The sequence below is a fragment of the Anolis sagrei genome, chromosome 2, assembly GCF_037176765.1.
Source record: "Anolis sagrei isolate rAnoSag1 chromosome 2, rAnoSag1.mat, whole genome shotgun sequence".
Taxonomy (NCBI): domain Eukaryota; kingdom Metazoa; phylum Chordata; class Lepidosauria; order Squamata; family Dactyloidae; genus Anolis; species Anolis sagrei.
Genome location: NC_090022.1, coordinates 275127778 through 275142896, shown reverse-complemented (window position 1 = coordinate 275142896; position 15119 = coordinate 275127778). Strand labels below are relative to the sequence as shown.

General features: G+C 41.9%; 1 protein-coding gene across 1 annotated transcript in view; it reads right to left on the bottom strand.

Moving 5' to 3' along the window:
* EMB (embigin) overlaps positions 1 to 9533 on the bottom strand; it is a 38751-nt gene extending 29218 nt beyond the window's left edge. The window contains 2 exon segments of the mRNA XM_060761467.2: positions 9309 to 9497; positions 9500 to 9533. Of these exon segments, the coding sequence (XP_060617450.2) occupies positions 9309 to 9497; positions 9500 to 9533 (223 nt within the window).
* Positions 9534 to 15119: the final 5586 nt, after the last annotated feature.

The following is a 15119-nucleotide window of genomic DNA, read 5'->3' as shown; positions in this document are numbered from 1 at the left end:
TTTGGATCTTGTGCACAACTCTACAGCTCTCTGTTCCAGTAAGGGAGTGCCCTGTTCTCCAAATAAGGGTAGCAGATTAAAAAAATGAAATGTTCCTATACATGTAATAATTATATAAGAAGGGATTTCAGCTTGTTACCTGATGCAGTTTCTGCTGAACTTCTCCCTTCTCCACAATCATTGAAAGCAGTGGAGACCTCTCAACTTTTCAATCTGGTGGCCCTATTCCAAATATACTCAGATCAGAGGTTGGGCCCAGGTGCCACATTTCCTCTCTAGATTCTCACCCCTGCCTCAGGAGGCCTAGAGGGAGTTTATTTTTAGTGATTCAATTTGCTTGTGGAAATCACGTTGCTCCAGCAGTAAAACCTACCACAAATTAAGCCTGAGCATGTCCTGAGGAAACTGGGGCACAGTCACTGTGTTTATGTGTGTACACATGGGAACCAGGGCAGGGGGAGGGAGACATGCATCTTCACATGCAAAGCATTGTTGGGATGGGGACAAATAGGTAAAGTATTGCTCTGGCTGCAGTGTGTAGAGATGAAACACATATTAGTTCTCACAATGTTGCTTATCCTACCACGATCCTTATGTAATCTGCTGGCATTAAAAGGTTCAGTTATTGTGCAGTATTATTTTAATACCATATTGCATTTAGTGAATAATAATGCTTCATAAAATGTTAATAATAAGACAAATAATAAATGATAATTATGATGTTCTAGGATATTTGCATTTTAACTATTTTTTCTAAAGTCTGAGGATTAGGGGCTATTTTCCTTTGAATTCATCTATTAACTGGAATGGGGAAGTGAGGAGGTTCCATAGTTTCCTTTTTACGTAGTATCATTAGTGTATCAATACTTGAAAGTCCATGATTCATTCCTACCTCCAGGCTGCTGTTTTTATACCCCTATGTTTTATTTAATTGAGTTTTATCTGATTGATATGTTTTGCTAGGTTTTATTTTAATCATATTTTTTGTTTTAATTTATTGTTTTTGCTTTGCTGTTTTTTGCTTTGATGTTCTGTGGACATTTTGTCCCATGTGTAAGCCGTCCCAAGTTCCAAGTTTGGGAGATGGAGGTGAGGTATAAAAATTAAGTTATTATTATTAACTCCAGCCTTGATAAGTATATAAAAATATACATGCTATCAAAATTAATTCAAAATTGTTTTGAAAGACTAGACTACATGGCATTTAGACAACTGAAATATCTAGACAAAAATTTTCAATTTGTTTCTACATGTTGTAATTCAACTTGGACACTCTTATTAGACCTACAGATGGCAGTGGTGGCTGTTTGCTTCCACTGTAATGGAAATTCTGAGTTTTAGTTCAGTTTTTAAAGGAGTTATTGTCAATGGCAATAACTCTGATTTGTCAATGGCATTCAGTATCTTGGATAGCGTCCTGAAAATTCAGACTAAACCCAGGAGTGAATTCACCAGTCCAGTAACATGGAAACTGCTGATACCACCGATACATGGAGTATGGGGCTGTGAATGTGCATTCAGAGGCAGTATGCAAAGGGAAAGAAAGCAGGACTTACCGGTACCTCTTTGCCATCATTTTCAGTAACTTGGAAATAAAGACACAACAGCAACCTTCACATTTTATTGGTCTTGATTTTCCATAAAGATGCATATAAAAATGTGTAGTGTTTTGCTTGTATTTTCATTGGCTCTTGCTCTCCACACTCCAGCTCAACATGTAGCACAAAATAATAAATCAGAGTGTTGTCCTTCCCTTGGCAGGCAATGGCATTCAGGCAGACTTTCGGCAAATGACTGGCTGCCAAAGAAGAGTGGTGTGTGTATGCTGTACTTCTGACCTTGATCCATGTGTTTCCCAATTGTTTTCCCTTTGTCTCTTGTGTTAATATCCTAACCCGTTTAACTATATTTTAATAATCCAAATTGTATTTGTTTTTAATCATGTTGTGAGCTGTTTAGGATCAAACTAATTTGGAAAATGTAGAATAATACTAATTCCTTCTCTTTTAATGTTCTGAATCAAAGTGTTAATGCTATATATAGTACACCCATTGCATTAAAAGGAACCAGGTAAATCAACACCTATAAAATCTTCAGGGTGTAATCTGACAAAGTCCACCTGCCTTGTTTCTAAATACTTGTAATGCAGTAATTTAACAGTGTATAATGGACATGAAGCATGGGGACTTCCTCCCCGAGTCCATCATGTCTTGTTAATAAATTGTTTCTGAAATATCTGGAAATTGGGGGGGGGGGGGGAGAGAGATGGTCTTCTGATCTCAAGAATTGCTATACAATTGGAGAAAACTGCAAAAACAAAACAAAACACCTGGGATGGGATCTTTCAGGTTCCCCGCATTGAATTGAATTGATGATGTGGAGTAAGGACCATTCCTATGGGCAGTCTCCTACCAAACACTGACATTTCTCTTCCATAATCCTGCTTCATGAGACTGGCATGGCAATTTTGAAAAATTATTTTACTCATGAAAAATACCAAAATTTCAAAATATCACCACTTTTTTCCTGTCATTTCTCCTTCATAGTAATCCTGGTTTTTGAAATTTCTCTGTGGCTAGCTTGTAAGCTTGGGAGGGAGGAGAGGAGCCCAGAGAATGGGATGCAGATCAATAACTCCTGTCTACTCAAGAGTTGCAGGATTGGAAGTAAAATCTACTATCTCTCAAGTAGTGTGTGTATGTGTGTGTGTAATAATAATAATAATAAGTGCGGCTTACATGGGGCCAAGCCCAGACAACATATTATAGCAATAAAATCAGAGCATAAATGACAAATAACTACAACATCCAAAAAAAAAGTCATAAAATAACATTCTAATAAGCACAATAACGATAACAATGGGCGGGCCACATATACAGGATAAAACAATTAAAAGACTGTAATGAGATAAAATAGGAGCAGGACATTAACGGGGAACTCATAAAACACATAGAGTTGTGAGGCTAAACTTCCAATTTGGGGGACGCGAGCTTCAGTGGCAAAAAATGTTGAGGGGTGCAAAATTTCATAATGTGCACCAAAGGCGCAGTGGAAGAGCCAGGTTTTAAGCGGGTTTTTTTCTTTTGAGTGTAGTGGGTTGGAACAGCACTTGCTCATGTAATAAATCTGAAAATGGATGATTTCAGGAGAAAAGGCAAGAAAGAACAATGTGTGATGAGACCTGATAAGTGATACGATTTGCTTTCTAATACAACTGGACATAATGCCACAGATAAATAATGCTTGACCCCCATCCACCCCCCCCCCCCCCCACACACACATACATGGGATAACATCTTCAATAGGACCAAGAACAGGAGTTAGGGGAAAATATTTGTGGAAGGATAGTGTTCACATCGAAAAAATTGGAATGGGATTATGATGCTTTAAAATCAAATAGTTTGTTCGTTGGTTTACTGGTTGCAGTTTAGTTCAAAACAAAGACCTTTCGACACCATGGTGGCTGCTATTTCTCAAGAGTGTTTTGGACACACTAAAGCTGATGAAATAAATGCGTCATTAGAGGCAAAAACACAGCCTATGCACATTGGATTTTATTTCATGAGTTTTAAAATACATTATTTGGGGGAAAGGAAGAAAATGCACTGTTTCAAAACAAATGACTAGAAAAAAGCACCACTGTAACAAAGACAAAACCATCACTAGTGATTTTGAATAGTAGTTGCTGAGTGGGCGGATGCTGTAATGCTCATGACCTATTTGTGGGATCCCCATAGGCCAAAGTGAAAATAGAATCGTAAACATAAGCCTTTGGTCTGATCCAGCAAAGCTTTTCTTGTTCTCTTAATGGAGGTGGGTGTGGTAATGATGGGGATCCTATTGGATCAAGCCAAAGGCTGTAACTGAATGACTTGTGTAGGGAAGGAGGAGTTTAGATCCTTTGTTTACTATGACTCACTTTCTCCCTCAGGAGTTTTACATTAAGTAAACCAGAGCTTCAAAAAGATAAGTTGGTGAGTTAGTATATATAATGTCCAACTATCATTGAGTTAGACCTAAATCCAGTTATTATCTTCAAGTTGAATAAACCAATCAAACAAATGAGTTCTTGGTAAGTCATTATGTTAGCTGTATGAATTGAATGTCTCCATTTTGGGTGGGTATAATTGGATTTAGGCCTAAGTCTAGTCTCAGCCATATGTTTTTAATGACACTGGTATTCCAGCGATTTCAAATCTAGTTTCTGTTTGTCATCTGCCACCTGTTTTACAAAGCATTTACAGAAAGAGGATTATCATATGTAGAATGAAACTTTAAAAGCCTTCAACCTGAAGTCTAAATCCAACCATTTATCTCAACCAGCAGTAGCTAGCAGCTTTCATGACAGTGAATCGACATACATTTAGATGATCTAGCCAATGTGCTGAATACGATCCCCAAAATACGTTTAGCATCTTGGCTAGATCATTTAAACTGCAGACTAAAAACAGGAATGGATACACAATATTACTGATATGAAAGTCACTATCCATGGTTTGTCCCAACTAGAGTAAGATTTAATAAAACTTATCAAGTTCCCATTAAGATAGTCAGCCTACTTTATGTAGAGAGAACTCTTGGATTTATGTCCTAGTTCATCCTAATGAATGTTTATCCATTTAAAAAGTCATTTTTCCAATCCATATGATCTAATGATATGGCTTCTCAATTCACTTTCAGACAGGAAACCTGATAATTCATGGAGCAGCTCCTAGATATGATGATTGTATATTATCTCATCTATTAGAGGAAATATATTTCCAGTTAACAGATGGTAGGGAACATAAGTGCATGGCAGGGTTAATGTTATATTGATTTTCTCCATGTGGGTTGAGCATGCTGTGAGCTGAATGCCAGTCTAGATAGTCTTTTATCAGATCCAGTATAGTTCTTCCTATGTTCTTAGGTGACCATCCAATCTCTGATTGAAAATATCAGAGGAATGAGAGTCTGCCATCTTATGACACTGTTCATCTGCTGAAAAGATTGTTCCCTTGAAATGTAGTTAAAGTGCCACTCTCATGAAAAGGTGCAAAAGAAAACAAGTTTGTTCCATTGTCTTTGACAGTGATTCCTAAAATTTAGTGCTCCGGGTATTTTGGGCTTTAGCTCCCAGAATCACTAACCATTAAGCCAGGAAGGCTGGGGTTCCTACAAGCAATTTATTTATCGAGTCATAAGAAAATTGAGGGTACAGTTGTATTTATAAAGACAAACCAAGTTAAAAACTTGGCATTATTCTAAATGTCCTTCGATCAGTAGCTGGCCATGGAGTGCATCTGGTATTGCTGTAAGAAGGTCCTCGATTGAGCATGTGGCAGGGCTCAGACTGCATTGTAGTAGGTGGTCTGTGGTTTGCTCTTCTCCACACTCACATGTCATGGACTCCACTTTGTAGCCTTATTTCTTAAGGTTGTCTCTGCACCTCATGGTGCAAGAGCTCAGTCTGTTCAGTGCCTTCCAAGTCACCCACCCTTCTTTGTGCCCAGGAGGGTGTCTCTCATCAGCCACTGATTGAGGTTCTGGGTTTAAGCCTACCACTTTTGGACTTTTGCTTGCTGAGGTGTTCCTGTGAGTACCTCTGTAGATCTTAGAAAGCTATTTCTTGATTTAAGGCATTGGTGTGCTGGCTGATATCCAAACAGAGGATGGGCTGGAGTGTCCATGCCTTGGTCCTTTCATTATTGGCTGCTACTTCCCATCAGGTCGTGCAATACCACCTAAACAGTATAATTTCTCCAGTGGTGTGGTGCATATACATCCTGTGATAATGCAGCATGTCTCATTAAGAGCCACATCCACTGTTTTAATGTGATGAAATGTGTTCCACACTGGGAATGCGTATTCATCATTGTGCCTCTTAAATGTCTTTTCTCTAAGCTAAATATGGACAGTAATTCAAGCTTTCCTCATAGGCTGGAGGTAAACAATTTTAACAAGGGAGCAATCTTTGCCTCCATTTGAATCTTCAGGAGTGATAACTGACCAATGTTGGGTTCTTTCCCTCAAATGGGGGAATGCGGAACATTTGGAGGTTGTCTCCTTACCCATTATGGTCCATGGTCCATAGTCCAAAGGAGTGGTTGCCTCTAGACTGTTATCTCTCCTATTTGTTTCTCTGGTAAGCTTCAGTAAAAAGGTTAATATTTCCCTGTGTCCCAGTAATGGAGCAGACAGGAATCATAGGTGACGTTTCCTAAACATCTTCCACCCTCACATATGTATAAATATCTGCTTCCTGGGCCTACTCTACAGGAATGTAATGGATTCACAAAAGTTTATACCAAATGACACTTTTAGGTTTTTAAGGTGCTGTGAGGTCTCTTGGTTGTTTTGTCTGCAAGGCACTAACCCAGCTCCTCCACTGGGAATGAAAAAAATCCTGAGTCTTTATTACTACAGGGGTGTAAGACAAAGAGAAAGAAAAATAAAGAATCCACTTTGAAGGAAATAATAAAGAATCTTCTGGCATTATGAAGACTATCAGAATGTATAGGACACAAGATTTGAGAGGTTAGAGATCACCCAAGCTGATACATACTTTCCACCCTTATCCCCCCCCCCCCAGCTGAAACTGTGAGGCCAAACATACATTTATTAGTTATATTTATGTCCTGCCCCCCCCCCCCCCCCAAAGTGTTTGATTAACTTTATCCACACAACAACCTGTAAGGCAGATCGGCCTAAAAGAATGAATGTCTAGCTCAATATGACCCTGTAAGATACCAACATTTTCCACGTCCCTTGTCTAACACTCTGTCCATTACACCATGTTGACCCTGAACAACTCAGAGGACTCAGGATTTCCTATAAATAATTCAACTGCCATTTCTATAGAAATTTGCAGAAAAGCTGAGTGTGTTGTACTGACTGCCAAAATCCAGCTGCAGACCAAGCATTTAAAGAAGAAACAACAGCCTGTGAATAACTACTGCACCACGCTGGTTTTGATGCCAATAACAGGAAAAGGGTTACCCAATCACAGAGTGACATTGGGTCAGAATGTGTGTGCCTTGAGAACATTGAGAGCAAGGTTTTGTGGTTTGAACATTGGTTGATGACTATGGCCCCTTCCACACAGTTGAAGAAAATCACAGATTATCTGCTTTGAACTGAATTATATGGCAGTGTGGGCTCGAATATCCCAGTTCAAAGCAGATAGTGTGGGATTTTCTGCCTTGATATTCTTGTTTATATGGCTGTGTGAAAGGGCCCTACAGGGTTCAAATCCCCACTTGGCCATAGAAACCTACAAGTTGACCTTTGGCAAGTTACACTCTCTCGACCTCAGAGGGAGGCAAAGGGGAATATCATCTGAACAAATATTAACCCAAACTCCCAGGGTAGGGCTGCCTTAGGGACTCCAAAGTGGGAAATGACTTGAAGGCACACAACAACAAACATCATGAATTCTGCTCCCCATAAGACAGGAGAAGAATTCAAACTATCATAACAGATTAGAGAGATGGGCCAAAAATAACAAAATTAAATTCAACAGGGACAAATGCAAGAAACTCCATTTAGACAGAAAAAGTGAAATACAAAGATACAGAATGGAGGACACCTGGCTTGACAGCAGTACGTGTGAAAAAGATCTTGGAGTCCTCATGGACAACAAGTTAAACATGAGCCAACAATGTCATGCAATGGCAAAAAAAAGCCAATGGGATTTTGGCCTGCATAAATAGTATAGTGTCTAGATCCAGGGAAGTCAAAGCACTTCTCTATTCTGCCTTGGTTAGACCACACTTGGAATCACATTGTGTCCAATTCTAGGCACCAGAATTGAAGGGAGATGTTGACAAGCTGGAATATGTCCAGAGGAGGGCAGCCAAAATGATCAAGGGTCTGGAGAACAAGCCCTATGAGGAGCAACTTAAAGAGCTGGGCATGTTTAGCCTGCAGAAGAGAAGGCTGAGAGGAGACATTATGTTCATGTATAAATATGTGAAGGAAAGTCATAGGGAGGAGGGAGCAAGCTTGTTTTCTGCTTCCCTGGAGACTAGGAAAAGGGGCTTCAAACTGCAGGAATGGAGATTCCACCTGAACATCAGGAAGAACTTCCTAACAGTGAGAGCTGTGCAGCAGTGGAACTCCCTGCCCCAGGGTATGGTAGAGGCTCCTTCTTCGGAGGCTTTTAAATGGAGGCTGAATGGCCATCTGTCAGGGGTGCTTTGAATGCGATTTTCCTGCTTCTTGGTAGAATGGGGTTAGACTCTATGATTCTATGAAGATATTGGCCTAAATGAATTTTTCTTTCAGTCTGCTAATTTCCAGCATTGCGGTAACTTAAAACTATAGATGGGCTTTTAGTATCATAATTCAGGTTTGGTAACCAAAGTTACCAGAAGGCAAATAAAGGAGAATGAAGAGTTCTAGATGTGGACAATTTTTAGTGTCAGAAATCTGGGGGAACTAAAGGAAACATTGGGTGGAGGAGAATTTGTATTTGAAGGGAACAATGCCTTCATTGTGCCTCTCTCTCTCCCATTCTCGCTCTCTTCTCAGGTAGATTTCAGAGTAATGAGGATCAAGAGAGTAAAGTAAGGCTTGAGGCGGCCGTCCTGCACACTCATCTTTGGCACCGAATGCACCTGACACTGCTTATTGCTGAGTAGTCACGAGAGACTCCTGTTGCCAATGGGGTCACAGGAAGCCAACTAAGGTTGCTTCCAATCAAGTTCCTCTGCTACGTTAATTCCATAGGAAATGGTGCCTCCAAAGCCTCCTCTTCAAGTTACCTAAACAACCAGTCAGGCCATCATTAATTATTTAATATGGGGTTTGAAAACTAATGGATGTGTGTGTGTATGTGTGTGTGTGTGTGTGTGTGTGAAATTTATGCTTAGTTAGGAGTAAAATTATGTGTTAAGAGATAGAACTATAGTTATTTCGTTGTTCGGGTATGTTCTGTTTCTGTTTGTATAGGCATTGTTTTTTTTATTTGTATCTTTTCTTGTAAAGAGTTAAATTAAAAAATAAACAAAGATAGGAAAGGCTCTCTATCACAAAGTAGGAATTAATTTGGGGGTGTTTTTGGGGGGATTTGGAGATTGACAAATGGGCAACTGCAATTGATGCAAGCCCTGAACCTCACTTCACCAAAGCACACAGACCCATATTAAATAATTTGTCTCTGTTTGGGATGAATGTCCACACGATGAGGTTGGATTCCTCCCCTCCTTGGACCAAACCTTCTCAAGGTGACTGATCGTCTTTGAAGGAGAACCAGGCATGATGCCCATCCGGCTCGGTGCCGCACAACCCCCGGTCGAAAGAGGAAGGGAAGGGGGGTTAAAGGTATTTACCTGTAGTGCTGCCGGCATCGGAGTAACCCAAGGCGGCGAGGAGGAGGAGGAGGAGGATGAGCCGCAGGTCGCTCATGGTCGCTGCAGGGACGGGGCTGCAAATGATGAAGGGTGGCACCTCGCTCTGCAGCGCCTCTAGTGGCCACTCGCGGAACACACCCGGGCGTCTCTGCCTGGCTCTCTCGCTCTCTCTGAAAGGCCGCTCTGCTGGGACGCCAGGCTCATCGCTGGGATCCTGACGTCAGCAGCCTCCGCCAGCCAATCGCCTGCCTTTGCTCCCGCTGCTTCGCATCTACACTGCAGAATGAATCCAGTTTGAGCCCACTGTGCTATGGAAATGTAGGAGCTGCCCTTTGTGGAGGCTCCAGCACACTTTGGGGGAGAAGTCTACAGTCTTGTGATTTCATAGCATTGAGCCATGGCAGTTCAAGTGGTGTCAATTCACTTTAGGCCAGACCTTAGCAAACTTTGGCCCTCTAGGTATTTTGGACTTCAACTCCCACAATTCCTAAAGTCTACCGGCCCCCTTGTTGACCAAAAGGTCGCAGGTTCGATTCCAGGGAGCAGCGTGAGCTTCCGCTGTCAGCCCTAGCTTCTGCCAACCTAGCAGTTCAAAAACATGCAAATGTGAGTAGATCAATAGGTACCGCTCTGGCAGGAAGGTAACAGCGCTCTATGCAGTAATGCTGGCCACATGACCTTGGAGGTGTCTATGGACAACACCGGCTCTTCGGTTTTGAAATGGAGATGAGCACCGCACCCCAGAGTCAGACATGACTGGACTTAATGTCAGGGGACAACCTTTACCTTTACCTACTGGCTGTTAGGAATTATGGGAGTTGAAGTCCAAGACACCTGGAGGGCCGAAATTTGCCCATGCCTACACAAGCATTTGGTGTAGCCAAGGCATGGGAAAACTTTGGCCCTCCAAGTGTTTTGGGCTTCAACTCTCACAATTCCTAAAGTCTACCAGCTGTTAGGAATTGTGGGAGTTGAAGTCCAGGACACCTGGAGGGCTAAAGTTTGCTCATGCCTGCTTTAGGCCATTGGATGGGCAAGCGTTTGGTATAGCCCAGACATGGGAAAACTTCGGCCCTTAAGTGGCTGAGGTGAAAAAGGAAAGGGCCTGAGGCTGTTAGGAATTGTTGGAGCTGAAGTCCAAGACACCTGGAGGGCCGAAATTTGCCCATGCCTGCACAAGCATTTGGTGTAGCCAAGGCATGGGAAAACTTGGGCCCTCTAAGTGTTTTGGGCTTCAACTCCCACAATTCCTAAAGTCCTAAAGGGTTAAAGATCACTCATGTCTGCTTTAGGCCATTGGATGGGCAAGTGTTTAGTATAGCCCAGGCATGGGAAAACTTCGGCCCTTAAGCGGCTGAGGTGAAAAAGGAAAGGGCCTGAGGCTGTTAGGAATTGTGGGAGTTGAAGTCCAAAACACCTGGAGGGCTGAAGTTTGATGGATGAAAGCGAGGAGAAGCTGAGGAACCTTCTAACCAAAGTGAAAGAAAAATGTGCAAAAGCTGGGTTGCAGTTAAACATAAAAAACCCAAGATTATGGCAACCAGACTATTTGCGAACTGGCAAATAGTGGGAGAAAATGTGGAGACAGTGACAGACGTTGTATTTCTAGGTGCGAATATTACTGCAGACACATATTGCAGCCAGGAAATCTGAAGACATTTACTTCTTGGGAAGAGAGTAATGTCCAATCTCGATAAAATAGAGAAGAGTAGAGACATCACACTGGCAACGAAGATCCACATAGTTAAAGCAATAGTATTTCCTATAGTAACCTATGGATGTGAGAGCTGGACCATAAGGAAGGCTGAGCAAAGGAAGATAGATGCTTTGGGCGAAAATTCTGACAGTGCCTTGGAATGCAAGAAGATCAAATCAGTCCATACTCCAAGAAATAAAACCGACTGCTCACTGGAGGGAAGGATATTAGAGGCAAAAATGAAGTACTTTGGCCACATAATGAGAAGACAGGAAAGCTTAGAGAAGACAATGATGCTTGGGAAAATGGAAGTAAAAAGGAAGAGGGGCTGACCAAGGGCAAGATGGATGGATGGATGTTATCCTTGAAGTGACTGGCTTGACCTTGAAGGAGTGGGGGTGGTGACAGCTGGCAGGGAGCTCTGGCATGGGCTGGTCCATGAGGTCACAAAGAGTTGGAAGTGACTGAACAAATAAACAACAAACAACAAGTTTGCCCATGCCTGGTTTAACCACACCTCTAAGGAATAAAGTTTGGAAATGTTACTTTTTGAACTAAAATTCTCAGAATGTCCTCTTGTAGATGACCTCTCTTCACACCAGTTCCAGGATTCTGGGGTTTTTCCAGGAAAAATGAGTGTTTCCAAATCAACCTTTGCCATTACACCAGTAAGTAATGTTTATAAGTTAATCTGGAATTGTGCAAAGAAATGCTTCTTTCCTTTGTAATAAGGCAACCTTATGTTGTGACAAAAGGAGGGGAAAATTAATGACAGTGCTATCACTGTCTCTATCTCTTCAAAGGATTTTTCCACATCTTATTCATCATTTATATTTCCTGTCTGGCACTGGCCAACCATCTTTTCCTCGAACACAGAAATCCCCAATCCATGTACCTTTCCATGTACTATGCCTCCTGTCCTTTAGTGGACTTACCAGCTTTGTGACCTTCAATGGCATCTTCTGGCTTCTGTCTCACTGTGGCAATGTGTCCACTCTGGGTTTGAATCTAAACATTAAAGGAACGATCTAAGGTGCTGAACCTATTTCAGTAATTAATTCAGCATCTTTAAAATTCAGGTGAAAATGTGGAGCACATTCTCTGACCCAGTAACATGGAAGCCACCAGTCACCGTAGGGCAGGCATGGGAAAACTTCAGCACTCCAGGCGTTTTAGACTTCAACTTCCAGTACGTTGTTAGGAATCGTGGGAGTTAAAGTCCAAAACACCTGGAGGGCTGAAGTTTGCTCATGCCTGCCATAGAACCTACCAGATGTTTCAGATTATAATTCCTAAAAGAAATTGGGGAAGGGACTTTTTTCTTAACCTTGCCATGGATTACTGAGAATGAGAGTAGACCAATATCAGTGTTGTTTGGCCACCTGAGGACCTTGCTGTTAAACTATGCATTTTCCTATTTTTTTGTTTTAATTGATTATATTGCTGTTATTGAGCTACTGATTCTGCTACTGAATGACATTTTTATTGTAAACTAGCCTGGGTCCTCAGTGATGCCCAGGTTACTTGAAAAAGGCATTGTTTATTATTGGATGTTAGGCAATTTTGGTTAGGTAATTTTAATGCTATTTATTAGAAAAAGAAGTCAGTCTTTACTTTTGTTTTTTTAATAAATTCTCCCAATAGAGTGAACTGCAATTCTCAGAACCATGGGTTAATTCTCCCCAAACACTGCCACTATTCAAAGTAGGCCATGTGGAGTCTGTGTGCCAATTTGGTCCAAATCCATGGTCGGCTGGTTTCAATGCTCTCTGGAGGTGGGTGAACTACAACTCCCAGAATGCAAGGTCAACTTACCCCCCCCCCCCAAAAAAAACCCCTACAATATATTCAGGTCATGGGGGTCCATATTCAAAGTTTGGTCCCGGTCCATCATTGGTGGGGGTTGCAGTGGTATTTGGAAATGGGTGAAGGTCTGCAAATCTTATCGTCCATGGTCCATTGTCCCCCAAACTTCACCGGGACATAAAGTGGTTGATGGGGGGGGGGGGGCGTCTGTGTCCCAGGCTTGGTGCAGATCCATGTCTGATTGGCTTAGCAGTAGTCTCTGGAAGTGGGTGAAGGGACTGTAAATCCCATTGTCCATGGTCCATCCTCTCCCAAACCTCACTAAGATGTAAAGCGGCTCATGGGGAGGGCGTATGTGCCCCAAGTTTGGTCCAGGTCCATCATTTGTGGGGATCACAGTGGTCTGTTGTAGTGGGTGAAGGGATTGCAAATCCCATCATCTACAGTGCATCCTTCCCAAATCTCGCCAGGACAAAAAGTGGGTTGTTGTTGTTGTTGTTGTTGTTGTTGTGTGTGTGTGTGTGTGTGTGTGTGCGGGGGGGGGGGGGTCCTGTGTCCCAAGATTGGTCCAGGTCCATGTGAGAGCTATTCAGCAGTGGAGCTCTCTGCCTTGGAGTGTGGTGGAGGCTCCTTCTTTGAAGGCTTTTAAACAGAAGCTGTATGGCCATCTGTCAGAGCTGCTTTGAATGTGAATTTCCTGCTTCTTGGCAGGGGGTTGGACTGGATGGCCCACAAGGTCTCTTCCAACTCTATGATTTTTTGATTCTAAGTTAAAAAGACTGCTTTGTCTGAATTGGTTATGGCTGCTTGATGCCGATTCCTTTGAGATGTAGATTGCTAATTAACAGCCCAGATGCAGATGTGGTTGTGGTTGATTTTCCATCAGTGGAAGCTAATGATGTGGTGATGGTCTCCTTAAAAGCTAAGCAATGGCATGCCTATGACAGTTTACCAATGAGACACCCAGCAGAGCTTGGAGGAAGTAACTCCCTGCCTACTGAGGGGAAGCAGCAGATGTGTGAACAACAAAGAAAGGGGAAGGATGGGGCAAAGGAAGTTCTGATAAGATGTAACTCCAAGAGGAGCCTCTTTGAGCTTCTCTTGCAAAAATTCACTTTTTACTCCTATCTCATCCAGGGTTTTATCATTTTATCTTGTGCATTTGGTCCACTCACTGTGTTCTACTTTTATTATGTTATTTTGCACTGTTTATCTTATTTTGTTAATTCATGTATCCTTTTGTGATGTAATTGTTGTTGTTTTTGTATTTCATTTTGCTGTGTTGTATCTTCGGACTTGGCCTCATGTTAACCACTCCGAGTCCCCTTTGGGGAGATGGTGGCGGGGTATAAATTATTATTATTATTATTATTATTATTATTATTATTATTATCATCATCATCATCATCAATATAGCTGAAACTAGGTTTTGAGATCACATTGAAGGGTGCTTCTACACTATAGAATTAACACAATTTGACACCACTGCAACAGCTGTGGCTCAATGCTATGGAATCACAGGAGTTGTAGTTTGGTGAGGCAACCAGCACTATTTGGCAAAGAAGGTAAAGACCTTAGAAAATGACAACACCCATGATTCCATAGCATTGAGCCATCACAGTTCAAGCGGTATCAAACTGCATTAATTTTACAGTGTAGATGCACTCTTAGACTACTGTTCCCATTGCTGGGGGAGCTGGGGAGCTGGAGACACAAAACAAAAACAAAAATGCATTGCTAAGGTCTAGCTAAAACTAGGACAGAGCCTTGGGGAACTGTCTAAGATACTCTGAGGAATCTTTTGCTTTGTACAAGGTTCTTGTCTCTGCTCTGTTTGTATATTTGCAGTAAGCCATATATTAGGACAGTTTAATTGTGTAGTTCTGGTGCTCCACATTCCACGGTTCTGTCTCTTTCAAAGGAAATGAAACCTGAAGGCAATGTCTCTAGAATGCCTTTCAGCCCAGAGAAGTAAAAAGTAAACAGATAACAGCTTATTTGTTGTTGCCGTCTGTTACGTGACCTCAAGTTTGCTCAAACTTTTAGCTACCTTCTCCTAGGGCTTCCTTGGCATGAGGGTTTGTTGAAAGTCTTCTCTGCTGTGGCCCTTCGGCTCTGGAACTCACTGCCTGGTGAAATTAGGCAGGCCCCTACATTGGCAGCTTTTAAGAAAGATCTAAAAACTTGGCTCTTCTGATGTGCCTTTGGCGAGTGAATATATTTCCAATATGCAGTCTGTTCCAACTACTGCTCCATCCTCATGAGGCACTTTCCCCCTCCCACCCTTA